The sequence below is a fragment of the Cydia strobilella genome, chromosome 22 (assembly GCF_947568885.1).
Source record: "Cydia strobilella chromosome 22, ilCydStro3.1, whole genome shotgun sequence".
NCBI classification, from domain to species: Eukaryota; Metazoa; Arthropoda; class Insecta; order Lepidoptera; family Tortricidae; genus Cydia; species Cydia strobilella.
The window spans coordinates 4,100,014-4,120,051 of record NC_086062.1 but is presented as its reverse complement, the minus strand read 5'-3'; the positions used below and the strand labels follow the sequence as shown (position 1 = coordinate 4,120,051).

Genomic DNA, 20,038 nt, shown 5'->3' with positions numbered 1-20,038 from the left:
TGCTAGTCTTCGTGTAGATATTTGTTAAGTTGATTTACATAAATTTAATATTGTTAATGTACATAATATTTATTATAATTTAATTTTTATCCTGTGCTACATGGTTGGCCAGAGGAATTGACGGCTTTTCAAGCGTAATTCAAAATCTTAACTAATTCAATACTTGACTTACCTAAGGATGTTATTCCATCTAACCAACTTCTCTATCCAATGTGCGTCTCACATTTTGCTTAATGAGAGAGTGAGACGCAATTTGGCAGGTGGAATACTACCCTAACATTAATTTTTTTTCGATGAGTATTCTTTGAATGAGATAAGTACGGTCAGCGATAAAAGCTGACAAAACTGTAACATTTAAAAATGCAAGGAAGTGTAGTAAAATGCTTATAATAAATAAAATCCCTGACTATATCTTGGATACCCTCTGGCCTTTAATACCTTTAATCTTTGATCAAATCTTGTACTTAAAGTACAACTTTACACAATTGTTTACTGTTTATAGATAGGTTATTAAATAAAATTGTAATATCATCGATAAAATCACGATATAATATGAATACAGATCTAAGTGCATAAAATGTTTGTATTTGTATAATTTAATGATCTCTATTCTGTATTTGTGAGAACTGGTAATATATATCAACTGTACGACGGCTAGGCTAGAATTAAGAATTGTTATTTTCATTGTATGTTATCTCATCATAAAAGTAGCATTCTCAGATTTTCTGGGATTAAATTGAAAAATTATGAAAAAAATACACGTTTATATTATATTCGTTGTGATGTCACTGCCTTTTAATATCTACCTACAAGCTGAAATAATTGAGAAAATTTGACTTGTTAATATTATTATTTATTACTTATTTACTTATGAGTCATATACACCTCCCTAATAACGGCGAATGTCTGTCTATCGAACTCTATTTCCATCGCCTTGCCTATTGTAGGTATTTTTTATAACAGTTCAGCACCTTACCATATCTTTTGTTCAAAGAAAAAATTAACTTCAAATTCAGGTTAATCCAACTGTCAGATTTTGCGGTTTGGTATTTAATAGGGTTTGAAGTTAAGCGATACAAATTAGCTTCAGGTTTAAGTTATTCTTACTGTTTACTGGCAATTAAAGACCTGAAGAAAGGATCACTTTAACCCTACGGATGCCAAAGACGTTAACCGACGCGTGGCTACAGACCAATAAATGAACCTTCGTGCATTCCTACAAGGTTCACCACGACGCGCCGCTCGCGATACGCGTGGCTTTCAATGGGTTAAATACAGCAAGCCGGCACGATTTGAGTTCTATAAATTTTTTCTATGTATTCTGTGTAAGATTGTCCCCAAATATTTATATTTATTTATTTATACACCTACTGTACCTATGTACCTAAAAATTAACTTATGTAAATGTCTGCCAAGGAGTGGAACGCCCTGCCCGAGTCTGTGTTTCCGCATGAGTACAATCTGGGGCTCTTCAAGGCAAGAGTTAATAGGTATCTCATAGGTAAGCGTGCTCCACCGTAGACCGCATCATCACTTACCATCAGGTGGGATCGTGGTCAAACGCCTGCCTACATCATAAAAAAATGTGGCATAATATTCCTCATGGCGACAAAACAGCCTTATGTGGCCATTCTTCGTGCTAGAGTCGTAAAACAAATGTACATAGTCTATAAATTATATCATGCATAAAATGTATACATTTATACTATGCTTTTTATTTAATGACAGGCCTTGAAATTACGGATGGAAGTAATTTCCATTAGAAGTACTTGTCTTATGTAAACGACGTTATACAGGATGACTAATCTAGACGGGGCATTGAGAGACAATCGAAGACTATTAGAGTCAAACCAAGAAAAGTCTCCAGAGATTTTGACAGCACACGCAGTGCAGGTCATGGAGACTGTATAAAGGAGCCAAATCTCTATGTATGAAAAGTGTCCATCAAAAAACAGTAATTAGGCGGCGCCACCATACACCGAAATACTACCAAAAACAACCTACGTAATTTGGTCGGGTTATTTGTTGCCTTATATGGTTCATGTTATACTCATGTCCCAGAGCCTAACTAGCGCCACCGGAGAGATTAGGAACTATTATTTAAAGCTTAACGCGGTCACTTTTACAACAATTCTGCCATAAGAGATTGCGATCCTTTCTATACCATCCATAGTGCAGGTGTTATTTTAAACGTCAAATTATGAAGTATAAATAACACTATCACTGCGTGTGCGTGCGTGTGTCAAAATCTCTGCAGACTTTTCTTGGTCCAACTCTAACTATTTTGTTCTTATTTATTTGATATTCAGAAGATGATTTTTTGGGATAAAATTTTCCTATTTTCTATGTAGGACTTCGTTTTGTTAAAAAATTGCCATTCGGTCATTTTCTGTAGCCATATGTATACCTACACGGTTCCGCTAAAACACAAGTCTATTTTAGGTACTTAGTTCAGAATTCAGATGATTTCCGTCAACAAATCTACTTCCACTTTGTACAGATTTCATGCCGGGTTTTCCCAGGCAGATGTTGGTTGGTCCCGGAGAAAAAACCCATATACCTTATCCTATTATTTTAAGTACTTAGGTACTTTCAGAGCAATCTAGCTAGTCGTTGTGTGGAGAACCGAGCTTGCCGCGGACTCTGAACACGCCCAGCATTCTTTTTTTTTTTCACGCCTAGCAACTTATAAAACGCTCTTTAAGATAACCTATCGATCATCTCAAGGTTACCCAACAATTACATATAATATTATGCAGCAATGAGTTTGCGCTGACGTAACGTAACCCACTGACCTGCATATTGCACATGTTTTCCTACACGCGGTTGCATTTTTGCGAACGAGGGTTCGATCTGTCATAAATTATAATAATCTCAAATCGTGCCGAAATCAAAACTTAAATTTAATAAAAAAAACAATCGTAAGTTTTACGATTTGATTTTCATTTATTCGCATTGTGGATTAGCATTAGAATAGTTATTTTCATTTCTCATGCTCTGAAAGGGGGTCGTTGTTGTTCTAAAAGATGTGCAGAAAATCATGGTAGTCGTACAGATCTCAGACGTTTCTTTCTTTACTGCCTTACTAGCTATTTGTTCCTAGAAGTTGGGGGCAAAGTTTTTTTTAAATCAAACTATTAAATTAATCAAACTATTCGTTAAGAGTTTCTAACAGGTTTAAGAACTACCAAATCCTGCTACCTCTACGCTCATCATCACACTCTAATGATATGATATCAAATTCAATTTTAGTCAGGGGTGCGATTAGTGCGAAACTCCTCCTTTCGGGTATTCTCGGCTCCGTTCGGCTCAGCATTGCTCCGACCGAGCAATTATTAGGGTTGACACAACTTGACGACCATGACGTCCCTTTGCGTGCACGACCACAGATAAGATAATGACTTGAATTTTGAAAACCCTAAATAGCCGAAAGGGATAGTGCCATATATTAGGAAGGGATAGCATGATTCGTCCCTGAACCGCTGTCAAACTTCGGTTTTGTAGAGAGTTTCCTCTCTGTACGGTATACAGTACTATTATTTATTCAGTGTTTTAGCAGGCCTCCTTCACTCGCTCAAAGCCACGCGCTATATGCCTACCGCTCGGCGTATCGTCGACGATATAATCGACAGAGGGCCGCCGAACGCCCGCCTGAGCGCTCGCACCGCACGTTTCCCGCGCTTACGCTTCGAAATACCGAAACCACGTAATTATTGTGCAGTAGATGGGTGTAAAAGTCAAAAAACAAAAGAAAATTTGTCGTTTTTTTAGGGTTCCTTACCCAAAGGGTAAAAACGGCACCCTATTACCAAAGATAGATATAACTCCGTAATAGATGGATACAGTCTAAGGAAAAAACGTGCCTCGAAAATCAAGACAATTTGATTCTCGTTCAGAGGGCGCTACTAGTTTTGGCCTACAGTCGTATAGATGGCGTTGACGGTTTCGTTTGTTATTTAACAATTTTAACGCATATCAGTGAAAGAACATGGGTCAAAATCATAAAAATAATTAATGCAAATAAAAAAAATCATTTATCTATATTTAAATACATTCTATCGTATTTTTATAAATCTTCATTTTTAGTTTTAAAGTGTGTCGACAGATGGCAGTGAATTTACTGGGGTTACAAAATTTACTATGACAGTACCGCTCTAGTATAAGTTACTCTATGCTATTACTAAGACTCCGCTGCCGCTGTCCGTCTGTCACCAGGCTGTATCTCATGAACCGTGATAGCTAGACAGTTGAAATTTACACAGATGATGTATTTCTGTTGCCGCTATAACAACAAATACTAAAAAGTACGGAACCCTCGGTGGGCAAGTCCGACTCGCACTTGGCCGGTTTTTTCATTTCCGAGAGACGAAGAAAGGTGAGTAGTATTTTAAATCTATCTTTATGAATTTTGTCACTATTTATTTATTTGAACATAAGTAGATAAATCGTAAATTAAGGAGTTTTTTGAGTCAGGTATTATAAGTGTTGTTTTTAAATATTTGATTGACTAATATAAAATATAGTTGATTCGCAACACTCGTTTTATTACAATAATAACATAAGTAACAGTACAACCCTAGCGCATTCTTACGATGACGCGTTGGCACGTGGCTCGCACGGCGAGTAAGGCAGTCTCGGCTCTTTGTGCGCATACTTATGGTACATTTCTTCTCGTCCTGAGCAGCAGGTATTATTATTAAGATTTTGTAGGCTATTATAGAGTAGGTATTTTCGCTTTTGTATGGGAATGATGTATCTGTTACGTAGTAACTATTTATTAATCTGTGGTTTTAGTCCTATTAAAGTGATTATTTATTATTTACTAGCGCCTGGTGTTGATTAAGTTCACTGATATGTAATTGCTTGTAGCAAATTGGCAGGCGTTTAAATTATTTTAAAACAATTATTTGGACAGGGAACAATATTACGAGTTTTTAAATAGTAAAGCGTTACGTATAACGGATAGCCTCTTTTTACTGTTTTTTTTTAATATAACTGCAATACTTTACTGTACTTTTTACTATGATATTTATGATTGAGGAGTTGACATTAATTGCCGGGAACCCGCTAGGCGGGCGCTCTGTTCGTATTCGCTTTCCTCTACAAAGCGGACAAACGCTAGAATCGGCTATGTGTGTAACGCTATTAATAGACCGCGGGCCAGGAACAGATTTCATGACCAATCGCCTCCTGGGCGAAAACTCGTATAGTGGTTAACTGCTATGTATGATGAATCCTCGTGAACGTCAGCTGCCGCTCCGTTGGTGGGTTGAGGAATGGCAGCAAATAAAGTCTATAATTTTTTTTTTGTCATCGCCTCCCGCTTGATACTTTGTCAGATGATAGTTCAGATGCTATTGTAAATAAACAAAATCGTCAGCCGATTGTATCGCTGTGGAAAGACCGTCAGCTGGTCACATAAACATGTAAAAAAGAAAATTCTTTTCAGTCATCGGCGTCATCGCCTCCCGTTTGATACTTTGTTAGATGATAGTTTAGATGCTATTGTTAATAAAACAAATCGTCAGCCGGTTGTATCGCGGTGGAAAGACCGTGTTACGCGCTTCGGTGGCTGCCATTCCTCAACCCACCAACGGAGCGGCAGCTGACGTTCACGAGGGTTCATCATACATAGCCGTTAACCGCTATACGAGTTTTCGCCCGGGAGGCGATGACTGACGAAATTTGCGCCTGGCTCGCGGTCCATAAAACGTTGGCAGTGAATGTGTTAATCTGTATGAAATAATCTTCAAAATGTATTCAGTCGATGTAACTAAAAGTTAAGTTAAATACTACCAAAGACAGTCATCAATATTTTTATTACTTTTCTGTTACTTCATTTCGGATATTTCACATATTACAATCGTAAAAGCCATACAAAACTCCTCAATTGTTTATCATAGTGTGGCAAAATAGATTTAAAATTTAAGAGCCTCACTGAGCCTCCGCCAAAGAGGCGCTCCCATACAATCAAAGTTACGCTCTCATTTTAATACGACCAGCTGAAACAACATGAAACTTTGACATGAATATTTAAGTAACATAACTATGTCTGTGTGTAATGTAAATGCATCTTTGATTTTCATGATATTTTTAGGGTTCCGTACCCAAAGGGTAAAAACGAGACCCTATACTGAGACTCCGCTGTCCGTCTGTCACTAGGCTGTATCTCATGAACCGTGATAGCTAGACAGTTGAAATTTTCACAGTTGATGTATTTCTTTTGCCGCTATAACAACAAATACTAAAAACAGAATAAAATCAATATTTAAGTGGGGCTCCCATACAACAAACGTGATTTTTTGCCGTTTTTTGCGTAATGGTAAAGATCCCTTCGTGCGCGAGTCCGACTCATACTTGGCCGGTATTTTTAAACAACAGACGTGCTTTTAACGTGCACGATTTGATACCACGATATAATCGCTCGTCCTTGTCTCTTACTAATAACGCATGGTGTGATGTCATGCTATGACGTTTGTTCAATTTTTTTTTAATGTGATAGCAAACGAGCCTCATGATGGGAAGCAGTCATCGTCGCCCATGGACATAAGCAACATCACAGCCGGGCTAGCACATGATTGGCGCGAGAGTATCTCGCCGCGACATAGACTACCCGTCCCCCTTTAATACATACAGTTAGTAGAAGACGGGTAGTCTATCTCGCGGCGAGATACTGTCGTGTCAATCATGTGCTCGGCCTACTGGAGCCACTTAAGCCACATATTTATATACCTATTGTGCAATAAGCACCGCTGCTATAATACGCCTAATATTTTATATTTATTTTGCAGATTCAGCCTACATATAGGTCTGAGATACCTATGTATCTGGTCTTATACAGTTCTGGGATTAGAACCCAGATAAAGTTCAAATTGTAGTTATACTTATATTTCGTACATATATTTTGGCAGTTTTTGTCAAAATCAATGCCAGAAACCGTCCATTTTTGTCCTTTGCCATTATAATTTCTGTTTTAATAGAGTATATTAAAGGAACAAACATTAAGTAAGCAAGTGAGTTTCTGTAAGCATTAGAACAAGATTGGACATGCTTCGCAGTTATGCTTTTTATTCTCTTGGGCAGGGAAGGAAATAAAATCAGTAAATAATTGTAATGTACACAATTTATTCATATCGTATGTGTTTCTTATACAAAGATAATAAATTGTAAATTTTTAATTCGCGGTCCGAATAAATAAATACTTAGTTTTACTCCTCTCAGTCCTATCACATGCCCTCAGGGCAATACTAGGAGTAACTTACAAACGAACTGCAATACTTGAACTAGCCTTCTTAGGATTCAATACGATTAGCTCTGTGGCCCTAGAAAATGTTCACGATCCCTGACTCCACCAACTATTCTATAATATACAAAATGTACGCTTTGCGTCCTTCAAGGCAAAGATCAGCGGTCGCAAACATTTTCCAGACTGACTTGTATTACAATTGGTGTTGTGAAATCGCTTTTTAATAAATGTACAAAAATATTATATAATTTTAGATAGCTATTTTAGGTAGGTATGTATTGTCAAAGGCACTGGTAATCTTAATCTGATTCAATACAATCTGAGATATAATAGGATAGGTTTAAAACTGTAGGCAATCTTACAGATATAATAGCGATTTCAGGACAGCTACTCAGACATGTTTTTTGGTTTGGAACTCGTTCCGATTTGAGAAAGACTATACAATAAAAGTTTATAAATAACTATCTTGTTGGGACTTACACTACTTAGATCAAACTTATAACTAGAACATAGAAGAACATAGTCTTTAGCCATCGATTCTGCTAGCGAGTCTTCGAAAAGATGAAACATATCTACTACTCTTACTTTAATTACATATACATAGCTCACCACTAAAAATGCAACTTGTTTATATCTATCACTGAGTAGATAGGTCTGATCTGGTCGAAAAGTCAAACCGATTACGTCTACACAAACATCGACACAACATCTACTAGGAAGGATTATAGGCGGAAACCGCCGCAGCTGCGCTTCATACAAATATATAAATCTCTTTACAACGTGGTAACTTCACCTACGGGGAGGGTAGAAGAGTTTGTACGAGTAGTCCGACTGGCGCGGCGCGGTTCAGGCGCGTGCGCACGTAAACGCTCAGTGTTCCAGCGTGCGTTTGTTCTGATGCATCATGTTTTTAAGCGTCGCGACCTCCGTTGCGAGCCGCGCGAGCTCTGCTTTGAGATGAGCATCTTCTTCTTCCCCGAGCCTGTCCTCAGGACGCTGAGGCCTGTATTCCGCTCCCAACGAAATACCAGAGTCACGCTCGTCGCTGGAACCTTCACCGTCCCAGGATGGTGAGGACCGGGGACCGGGCTCTTGTTTGATGTGCTGGAGGGATAGCAGGGCGCTGGCGACGTCTTTGTCCCCAAGGTGGCTCTTGTGCCGCAGTTTGAGTGGCAAGCAATTGTTTTCGGGGGCGTAGTGCTCGGTGTTCTCATCGCCGGAGCCAGAGAGGGAGGATAGTTCGTAAGGAGACGGCGCGCGACGGCGGTTAGAGAGGTTGAGGACTGAGCCTGGTGGCTCGTAGTGGGCGGGGTGGGGGTAGTACGATTCAGGGGCGGGGAGTCGCTCCTGGTATGGCTCGGGAGCGCGCTGGGTTACGGGGGAAGGTGGAGATGCTGGCGGCAGGGAAGCAGGTGGCGGCGGGGGTGGAGCGGGGAAGATCGGGCTGTTAGATAGCTTGCTCCTCTTCGTCACGCATAAAACTTGGTCACATGTTGGCAAGGTTGCGAGCACCTGATCGATGCTGATGAGGGTTTCGCCGCAGATCCCGTATTTTTCCTTAATGGCGTCAAGTTGCGCTTTGAGTACGTGATTTTCCTTGGACAGTTCGACGACGCGTTGTTCGAGAACCATATCGTTGAAGCGGCGTTTTTCGCGGGAGCGCTTGGCAGCCTCATTGTTGCGGCGCCGGCGGTCCCAGTAGCCGTCATCCTTCTTGTTATCAGGAATGAATTCTCTTTGCTTGCGCTGTCCGAAGTAGTCCTTGCGGTTCTTGTAATCGTAGTCTGAGGGGTAGTTGTTAGGGTCTCCCGAGGGACCGTTGGAGTTCTGGTCCATTGGAAAGTGCGGGGAGACGGACAGTCTCCCGCGGGCCTGAGGGGGCGCGCGGAGGGGCATCGGGGCGGGGCCAAGGGCCGGAGCGGAGCTCAGAAGCTGCTGCTGACTCAGGATGAACTCAGCGACCATGTTGCGGCGGACTAAGCCTGGGCCGCACGGATCTTCAATGTGGTCCTGCAACAACAGAAACGAAAAATCAGTCAACGTTGCACTTGTCTAAATAGCAGCTATTACAGCGGTAATATGGTTACAAAACGTTGCAAAAATGCTGTCGTAAGATCCTCGCCCGCACGTGGCTCCTTGTGAAACCAGTTGCTACACACCTTTACTCCTTCAGCCTCATTAATAAATCGCATTTCCTAACCTTTGTTACACAAAACCGATTTAAAGGTTACGTTTTCAGCAAGACTTCCGAATCAAATCGTGCAATTTGAACGCATCACTTCAAGTTTATGAGTAAATAACTACTTAAGAAACAATTGCATTACGCTCTTTGTAAGTTGAGAAAGTTACGAAGGAAACTTACAAAATTAACGCGTCTGTATTACACATGTCGCTGTCCCATATTTCAGTTTATAACGTTATTTCACATCCGGTCTGCACAGTTTATTTACCACACTTTTAACAAAGGTTTATTTACCTATTTGAGTCGTATTTTATTGAGTATTTCAGCAATTAGACTTTTTTTAGATCGAGAATATTTCTGATCCTAATTTTCTCCGCACAGCACTAACCATGTGAACAAGTGGATAACTCTAAACTACAGTTTCCGCCGGTGTCGCAACAAGTCACGTTGTCGGCAGCGTGTGCGCAGATCGAACGATATTACAATTATCGATTGATTTTGTGTCGTTAACCTCTAACTCACCTGATTCTATAATCTGTGACACATAATTATTGAAGAACACGCGCTTCATTGCTAGTTGGACTAACTTTTTATTTTATTTTATTTATTTGGAAAGCAAACAGAAATAAGTGAGCAGGAGATGAGTTTACAAATACACATTAAGGACCTTCACTTATTTCCTTAACAGCTCTCACTAAAACATGTAATAGAAATATACTACACTTAAAACGGACAAGGTAACTTAAGTCTGCAAAGTGTAGCAATGCCATATAGAAAATATGTCGTTAATATGACACTCCCTAATCTTGTTCTATTCAAATCGGTGCAATGTTAGCTTAGACGAACTCTTAAACAACTGCAGGATGTATAAACGATACACCAAAACGCTTATCGATGGCGTTATCCAATAAAACAATGGAATCACCAATAATTGGCTATTGTGTGATTACGCGCGTCCGTTTTTTTATGGAAATGTTAAAACAATCCCGCGCCAACCTGTAACTAGTACGTTGGCAGCACTAAAAAAAGGAAAAAGTCTATCACGCGGCTGTGTTCTTTAAAGTATCTCATAATGCTAAAATATACTCATCCTCCTAAATAAGATTGCTTTCTTTATAATTTGACAAATTTATACCTACACGATACTAGGGTTATTATAGTATTGTATGTATACGTGGAAACTAGGCTTACACAACCGTGGATTGGGTATTAATGGCGAAGCGATTTGAAGTTACTGTTAATCTGATATTAATTCGTTTTGTGTTTTATACAATATAGACAAAAAAGGCAAGTACCTATAGATAAATGTAAAGTACTAAGTAGGCTTATATTATAACTATAAAAGAGGTAAGTATGTTAGATTAAACAATTACTCTTTAGTGGTGATTTTATAACATTTTGCTAACCGACTTAATTATTAGATTTCTCATACTTTACTTTTATTGAATTCTCACTTTAAAAGTATTAACTCAAACCGATGTAACTGAACGCACCCTTTACCAGAGTCAAAGACAACGCGAGTTTTTTTTTTCACCGGCACCGTGTTGTCGGATCGGTGTCAGTGGGCTGACTCGCGGCCCACTTGCGAACCGTTATGCCTAACTGTTCCAAATCGAGTCAACTCTAATTGCGCGCCATTGTACTCGAAATGTCACTTTAATTAATACAGTTTTTTTTATTAATCACAGTTAAAGAGATAATAAAAAGTTAGGTAAAATTATTATTTAATTAAATGCATAAACACTAGATATTGCTTCATTAATGCGAAATGCATTCGTTGGCTTCATGATAATCATAATCATAATTTTATTGATAAAGGTAATTGTTTACATGTCAAGATTAGGTACATAATATTGGATTACATTTAACTAAACGTAAATTATATATCAGTACAATACAAAAATAAAAATAAACTTGCACAACGAAATAGCTTAACCCTTTATATTCCATTTAAACTTGACCGTTATTGACTTTAAACAGTATAGGTTTCAATTCCAAATTCAAACATGAATTTTAAATTCTAAAGAAATGTTTTTTAATCGAAATAATTTATTAATTAATAAAGTTTATCGCGAACGGTAAATCGTCCGACATTTGCTTTCGATAAAAAAAAATCCCGTACTTGCGGAATTTACGCCTCGGGGCACACAGTTACACCAGCGTCAAAAGAAGAACACACGGATATAAAGCTGTGTATACACTTGTTACTTTTTGTAATTGCTGCAGACTGCGATGAGCAGTTACTACTTAGCACCAATGAGTAACCAATACGGTCCATTCCGTTAGAAAAACAGTTTAAATCTCTATGACCGGTTAACGGCTTGTTAACGTGCCAAAAATGACAACACGGTGTTTATGGTTAAATCTATTAGTTAAGTAAAATGAATTAATTTGATTTGATTGCAACCTTTAGCTAACTAGATTATTTTAAGTTGTACTTAAGAAAAAAGAAAGTGTGTTGATATTTGATCTACGACTTACTTTAATTTTAACATTTTATATGGTTATGCTCCATATTATTTTTAACTTGGTCAAAAACAAATATTCCTTTACCATTTTCGCAAGGCTTTAAGAACATTGTAAGAACTGCCTCATACTGTATTAAACTACATACAATTTCGAAAAAAAAACATACACGTCAAATTATCTATGGATCTTTTCGCGCGAAAAGTTAACCTATTAAATGGCGGCGGCACACGGCCAGTCCGCGACTGTTGAACCGCCGACCACGGTCAATGCCGACACTAACGGTTACACAACACTGGTTTACTAATAAACTTTCTTCCGTTACCCGAATCTGGGACCGTACGGTACACGTTTACGGTTTTTTCGGGCCCCGTAATTCTGTTACGACACAGCTATTATTATTTCGTCACTGCGATTCTAATGTATTTTCGTCAAGGCTAAGTTTAGTAAGGCGTTGGGTAAAACACGACTTCGCAATTAGGTTTTAATGTTTGAAGGTCCATTTACATAATAACAATGTGTTTATGTCTGTATCTTGGTAAAATCGATTTTTTTTCATCCCATATCGGTCTGTGTCGTGTAGTTGGTATTATGTAGTTCCATCGATGTGTTTATAGTAGTATCTTGAGTTGAGACCTTTGGGAGCTCCCGATGATAATATTGAAAATATTTTCATCCCATATCGGTCTCTGTCATTATGTTTATTTTAACGGTAATCTAATCGTTAACCGTTTACGTAACTCGTAACGATAGTTACTAAAGTTCATGTCAGCAATTAATTTGTTTAATGATGTCACTAATAATGTAATCAGACAATAATAACAAGTCTATTTATGTTTCGTAATGCCCCACGTTGAAGAGACGTGGAGTTTTATCTTGAATTGCTCATAATGTCAAATTATATACGCAATTTCTTTGTAACTGATGATAATAAAATCAGGACATTGCGTTAGATTAGTTATATTTAACTGGTAGTCCATGACCTAAATGGTTTGTGGCTAACGCAATTTTTAATTTAGAACTTGCACGTTTTGTATCGATACCTTAGCAGTATTTATGCATCTTTTGGTACGAAATTAATTAATGTTAAAAAAATTATTCATTCCAAAAAGATTTTAATAGTAACATAAAAAAAAAACTGTGATATAAACTCCACGAAACCATACGCTTGGTTTTAAAAAAAGATACAGATAGATAACTAGAACCTTACATAAACCTATGCTCTAATCACTAATAATGACCAGGTTGCCAGGACACGTGTACCTAGGTCACGCGGCGACAACAGGCACGTGCACTCCTCACGTTTCCTTACGTAACTCTAGGGCGCGCCGTTATGTAAACACAAACGTGACCTTTTATTTCATTAACTAAGTCCTTGACCGTGAGTAGGTTTAGGCGAATTTTCTTCTTATCGCTTTGAAAAGAGGTACAGCTATACCTCAAAAGGTCCCTTTTAAAATTAATCAAGTCTTTTAGAGTATTTAGATCGTCGTTTGGTAGTTAATACAAACTTGTGATGACGAGGCCAACTGAAAAACGTGATGGAAAATAATAAACGTGATATTTATATGGAAATCTGTGAAGGCGTACTTGAACGCGAATATTGCGTCTTAATTCACTGATTTGGACTAGTTGCCAAGTATTAAATAAAAACTAAAAATCGAATAATCTGAATAATATGCTCATAAAATAAGGATTTTTTTAATCATCGTCTTTTTCGTTAAAATACAAGCATACTTAATTAAGGAACTAATTTAGATTTGGACTATCGATAATTCGATCGGATCGATAATTTGTAAAAGATGGTTTTAAAATGCATTGTTTCTTTGTATAATTCCTTTTGTTACCAGCTTGTTTGTGTTTATAGTACAAAAGGCTCTGTTTATAATAACAATAAATGCGCTTGACCTTCGTTTAAACACTAGACTGTCCGCCATCTTGGAAAAAGTAGAGAAAGTAGTACAGCGGTAACTTTCCACTTGCGAAGATTGCGAGCGAAGTAGGCCGCAGCCATCATACCGCTTAAGTACAGAGCTAATTAAATAAGTAAACGATTATAAGGAAGCAAATAAGAAAATAGCAGATGAGGTAATCTATGAAATAAAATAATTTATATCTACGGATTATATCGCGTATAATGAATTTAAAGACATCCCGACGTTTTGAACCCTTTACAGCGTTCGTAACGCACGGGTCTTAGAGGATTTAACAAAACGGAGTAGCCATTAATAAGTTCCCATCTGTCGAAAATAGGCGGCCAATGGTCATACACAATGTATGGACTGACGTTTATCTGACATGGCTATTTTGACGTTACGTATACATTTGACGTGCCCCTCCCCCGCAAAAATCGGCAGACTGTTTTGTACAGAAAATTACAGACGAGGCGTCTCCGTTTGGTCATATCCTCTAAGGTACGGGATAGTTTTATTTCATGAATAGATAACTATCGCAACCGAAGACAATATTATGAGGTAATCTAGTTTCCACTTGCGGCGCCAGCTCCTCATTGTCTATGTCAACTTATGGCGATTTCCGACTTACATAACCGATGTTATGTCTATATCGATTCCTGCGAAGGAGTTTGGCGTGTACACGGCGTGTACTTGACCGATTTTCGCGTTAAGACCTGATTCAACATCAGTTTATTTCGGTACGGCCTCTGTCGGTCGCTGCGATAATGCTTTGGTGTCAAGGCTCCGTGGTGTAACAATGAATTAAATCGGGACTCGTGTCAGGGTTCTTCCTATATTCCCGAGGATCTCTGTTCAGTATTTACCTCCTTATCGCTGTCCTACTTGGGTGACCTTGCTCCACACCTGCTAATTACAAGTATTGAGAAACACTTAACCTATTTAGCCGTTCTAGATTCCTCGAAATGATATTTAAACTAGTTACGCAAGCAGACATGTTCCTAATGAGTCCTGACTCATCTCTTTGTTGCTGTTATAGGTGTAACTTACAATCGTCAGAATTACCTAAAGCATTAGATGGCATAAGTAATTTATGAGTCAACAGATAATGTTAAAGTTTAAGTGTTGTATTTACCCACACTTTCAGCGATGCCGTTCGCAGTGGGGCGATACTTAAGTCATGAACCTTCCGCTAAAATGCCGCTCCCATACAACCGAAGTTACGCTTTAATTTTAAAACGACATACTTTAATGACATGAAACTTGACGGGAACATTCAAATAACATATATCTATGTCTACTACTAGTTTTCGTTGTTAAAAATTGTTATACAAAGAAAATAGAGCGGGTCGAAGTTTTATATGTAAAATTTCAACTCGCTCTTTCTTTGTATTAAAATTTCTAGCAACGAAAAATAGTCAGAAAACATGTAATTTGAATGTTCATATCAAATTTCATATTATTTCAGAATATCGTTTTAAAATGAGAGTGCATCATCGATTGTATGGATGCCGCTATGTTCGGCTGTTAAAACGCAAATTTGTTCGTATCTTTTAAAGTGGCAATAAAACTCAATAGAGATTATAAATATTTCAGCGGCCCAATTTCGTAACGCGTATTGTCGCAATGTACACGTGCGTGTATGTAGGTTACATGCAAGATAAAAAAATAGGTCAAGTTATCTCCATTCGTCCTCGCACGAATGAAATTATCGCGAGTGTACTTATGTAAGCCTGATGATACCGAGTTTTTGTTGCGTGATTCGGTTACTTCGATACGAAGGTTACTTTGTTCGAGTTATGTCATTAATTAGATCATGAAATCTAAGCGTTAATAACTTAGCATCTATTAGTTACATAGAGCTCAAGGCAAAGGTACATAGTGAGAGCGTTATTTATCTTTCACAAAAAGAGTAAAAAAATATTTCTAAATTGCATACAAGGTTATTTCAAATACTGATCTTCTTACATTTCCGTGTAGGTACCGGATCAAAATGCATACGACCTCAGCAGTTCCGGCCGGCCTTGCCAGTAGTTCCTGATTACATCATCTAATAAAATTTATCATTAAAATACTTACAGACAGACTTGTTTATCATGTCGCTCGTCATTGATATGACTCAATTGTGACGAGTAACAAACTTCTAGACAGGTACACGCCTTCGCGTAAAACAAAAGAAGTCATGTTCTGAAATTCAAACGCTAAACGTGTGGATAGGACAGTTTACCTTAGAATGCATTCATTTTGAGTGAGCGTTATGATGTCGCGTACTGCGTTCGAAACAAAAGACAATCAGTGTTCTAAATTCAACTTTTAATTCTAAACTCTAGTAAGTAATGAGGACAGTTGATTTTCGAACGCATTAGATTATAGTTGGGACATTTTGAAATGGCGTAGTTAAGGCGGAGTATATGTGTTGGGTTGCGGGGAGTTGTGCAACAGGGCCGTTGCGTCATGCCGTGACATAGACCGTACTGACCTTTAGTCAATCGATCGACATTGTTTTGAAGCTTGGCTTGTACGCAGATAACTCGTTCGGAATGCACCTTTCTATATTTTATTATTTAGCGCCGCTGTTTATATCTTTAATACGAGTTTATTTATAGCGTTTGTGTGTAAGTACATTACTGTAAGAGATATGTTTTTGTGTTGTTGTTGTCGCTTCAAATGCGCAAATTACATAAAAAATCAAACGAAGTACAAAAGTAACTACAAAAATCATTACAGTATTTAGCTTATATTGTATTTCGTATTTTTTTATAATCCTATAAGTATTTTTTTTAATAGCCCGTTTAAGTGTCCCACTGCTGGGCAAAGGCCTCTCCCCTTGATCTCCACAACTCCCGCTGTTGTGCTTATAAGTATTTAATTAATATATTTAGAATCTTCACATAGCGGCATAAAATTTCTCTCAGACATGTTTAATTATCCCAAAAGGAGTTTATTTTTTTATTTTACTTATTTGGAGATCCAACTGTGACATTAACAAAGTTTTGTTAAAATAAACCAAAAGCCTAGCCGACAATAGCTTCAATTGAAAAAGTATAAACGCATTCATTATTGCTGTAAAACCATTTCCACGCTAGTTAGCTCGGTATGCAATTTTTTTGACATATTCTAGTTTCCGCAGGCGAATGCGCGGGCCTTGGACCACTTGCCACTTGCGACAATGGCTTGCGACAGCGCCGGCTTGCGACACCGACGCGCAACAATTAACCGAACCTATTTCAAATTTCGAATGATATCGATTGTTTCACGATTTACGCTTTTCGAAATTCGAGTTGCAGCCGTTGGATTCGAAAAAAAAAGCGTTAGTCGCTACTGGTTTAAATCTACCGTCATTTTTGTGAGTTAAAATTTATATTGGCTGAGTTAATGCACTTGGCTGGTTGTGATATGTGAAGATTGTTTAATATTGTGTACTACCCTGTGTCCTTCCCCGGTACTTAAACTATCTCTATACCAAATTTCAACTAAATTGGTTTAGCGGTTTAGTGAAGAGGTAACAGACAGACAGACAGACACATTTTCGCATTTATAATATTAGTATGGATATTATCAAGCAACGACTTTAACACTGTATCAGCCATTTAGCCAGCATGTTTTTTATCTTTATCATGTATGATTGTATATTGAACAACGCAATTTAAACGTCGGCGTAAACATTCTGCGTCAACAAAGGTGACAAGCGAGGAAGCAAAACAGAAAACACGCTATCAGACAAAAACACGGTAGAATCGAAACAGCGAACGTTCTGGCGAATAGTGTATTGCAAAAATTGTACATAATTAAGCGTAGTTAAGAAGCTGTGATTAGTCTTAAGTTAATTGATTCTTTGTGTTACGAAAATTAACCATGTATATTGCATTGTGTTGTTTTTTTTATTGTACTTAATTCATACATATTATAAGTATCTCTAACACACTTTCATGCACATAGGTTAAATAGAAATGGCTACAATGGAATCAACTTTTGACTACGTGCAATTTTTTTGCAATTCACTCAATACGAAAGATACGTTACGTTTGGGACGATCTTGGCAAGGCGTGAGTAAACAATAATTCGACGGAGTCATTGACTCGCCCGATGAAGTCAGATTTCGACCAGGAAATTCTGACTCAGACTTTTATTAGTCATTTATTTTAATAAGATTTAATTTTCTTGGAAGCTGATCGTGAGAAAATTCGTTAGACGCGGTTAAATTATTTTTTGCGAAAATTTGTTTTGCAAGACAAATGGAATGTTTTTTATCCGACTTTTAGTAGTTTCTAAGTATTTCAACTTTTTTGTATACGTCAAAAAAAATTAATAAAAGAAATTCTTGTTAGAATTTTTTCTTTTATTTTACTAATCATGGTAGCAGTAATTAATTGTTTGCAACCGTTTTGTAACCATCATTCCGAATTTTGCATGTAAAAAATATTTTTTTGCAAATTATACAAACTAAAAAAATACTTACAAAAATATTTGCGGTATCAAAAGTCCTCTGGTACTATCCAAACAGTGGGAACAATTGCATAATCCACTTAAAGGACACTGGCTGGTTCACAGTTTTCAGTAATAACAAAGTATTTTTCACTTCAAATCCACATTCACAATACGATATGGGCACTAGTATAGCTCTTGGAACGAGGGATACGTGTTGCTTCTGCGGTGTCTAGCGAACGACTGAATATTGTAGTGGGGTCGGCCGAGTCGGCGGCTGGCTCGCACACTTGCGCGCGCTTTCCTTGTGTGGGTAATCGCGGCTGTAGTAGTAAATGTGGAGGTGTGCGTTATATTTACGTAACGTACAGTAATCACTGTGATGAGCATCGGATTTTTTGAGTCATTTGTTTTTTTTTAATGATAAGGTTCGGTAGGTTGGGTTTTGGCAGTTTAGTCAATGTTTTTGCGATATTGCAAATTACCTATGTTGCAAACTAAGGTAAGTAAATAAATGTTATCAATTTTTATGCGGTTAGTTTAAGTAAATACAATGATTTTGTAAAAAAATAAATTTGATCTGTAAGTTTAATTAAAAAGCAATTAGAAATTTAATACGTAATTAATTAACAGTGAGCTCATTTTATTGCGCTTTGTTATGAAACGTTACTGTCATAGTTACCTATACAAACATATAAATTTCAAACTGAGCCAAAAAGCTAGATATTGTAGTTTAATAGATTTGTTTTAAGTACTTGTTTGGGAGAGTAAAGCATTATCACTGAAACCCAAAGCGACTGTCATCATTGTGGTTGTAGAATTTCGGGGTATTTGTCCCAATCATACAAGTTTACGAGATTTTTTTATTAAAGTCTCAGAAACAAGTGTCTAATAAAATTTACAATATAGGAACTTAAAATTCTTTTTGGAATAATTTAAATTTCTATTTTATATATTTTTTTTGTAGAATTTAAATAAAATATTTTTTGTTTATTTTATTTTTTAACATCGCCCAATTTTATATCAATCTACCTAATGCAGGGGGTAAAAAACTATGGTACGTATGGTACGTAAACTACCATTAGAGAAAATCCGTTAACTACTCGTAGAGAGCAGAGCTCGATATCTTAGATTTATTTTAAATAATTTACAAATGCTCGTAAAATCGCCGTTATATTGAACAAAACGATATGGTAGCTCTATAACCATAATTTTATAACGGTTGTTTAAAACACGTTAACGTTAATATAAAAGTATAGTTTAACGTAAATGTACCAGGAGATTAGAACTCATAAGGCGGTAACATGACTGTCTGACCTCGTAGAAATTATAGGTTAACTAGACGAGTGCTACAACGTAGCAAGTCTCACGTAGGCCTTCTACGCCGTAGGCGCTACGATGACTCATAATACCCCAATCGAAAAAGGCTGCAATTCTAGCTAAATTTTTAATGAGATATGCTCTTTTGGAACTGGTATATTGGTTTGTATTCCGCAAACTGTTTTGCTACTAAAATGTTGACATTGCGTAATGTTTTTTTATCAAATGATAACTGAAGTGTAGGTGCAAGTCATATAATGGTAATGATTCATAGTAAATATTCGACAAGTTGTGGAAGAAATTTCTTATAACTGTCTGGGCGTCTGGCGATCTTCGAGCAGGTGAATAAATCGCTCAGCGACTAAGTCTGGCAATCCAACGGGGAAACGCAGCAAGCATCCTGGGTACGATGCCCCGGGCAACTTCAGGTTTTATAGACGAAAACATGTATATTATATATATATTGTTGCTCCCTAAAAATAATAA

General features: G+C 37.4%; 2 protein-coding genes across 2 annotated transcripts in view; one reads left to right on the top strand and one right to left on the bottom strand.

Annotated features, from left to right (window-relative positions):
- LOC134751438 (uncharacterized) overlaps nt 1-20,038 on the top strand; it is a 365,741-nt gene that overhangs the window by 114,826 nt on the left and 230,877 nt on the right. The window lies entirely within an intron of this gene.
- Nucleotides 7,106-18,494, bottom strand: LOC134751476 (nuclear factor interleukin-3-regulated protein). The gene is made up of 2 exons (XM_063686878.1): nt 18,267-18,494; nt 7,106-9,256 (listed from the first exon to the last, which is right to left on the bottom strand). Exon 2 carries the CDS (start codon nt 9,209-9,211, stop codon nt 8,117-8,119), a length of 1,095 nt encoding a protein of 364 aa, XP_063542948.1. The 5' UTR covers nt 9,212-9,256; nt 18,267-18,494; the 3' UTR covers nt 7,106-8,116.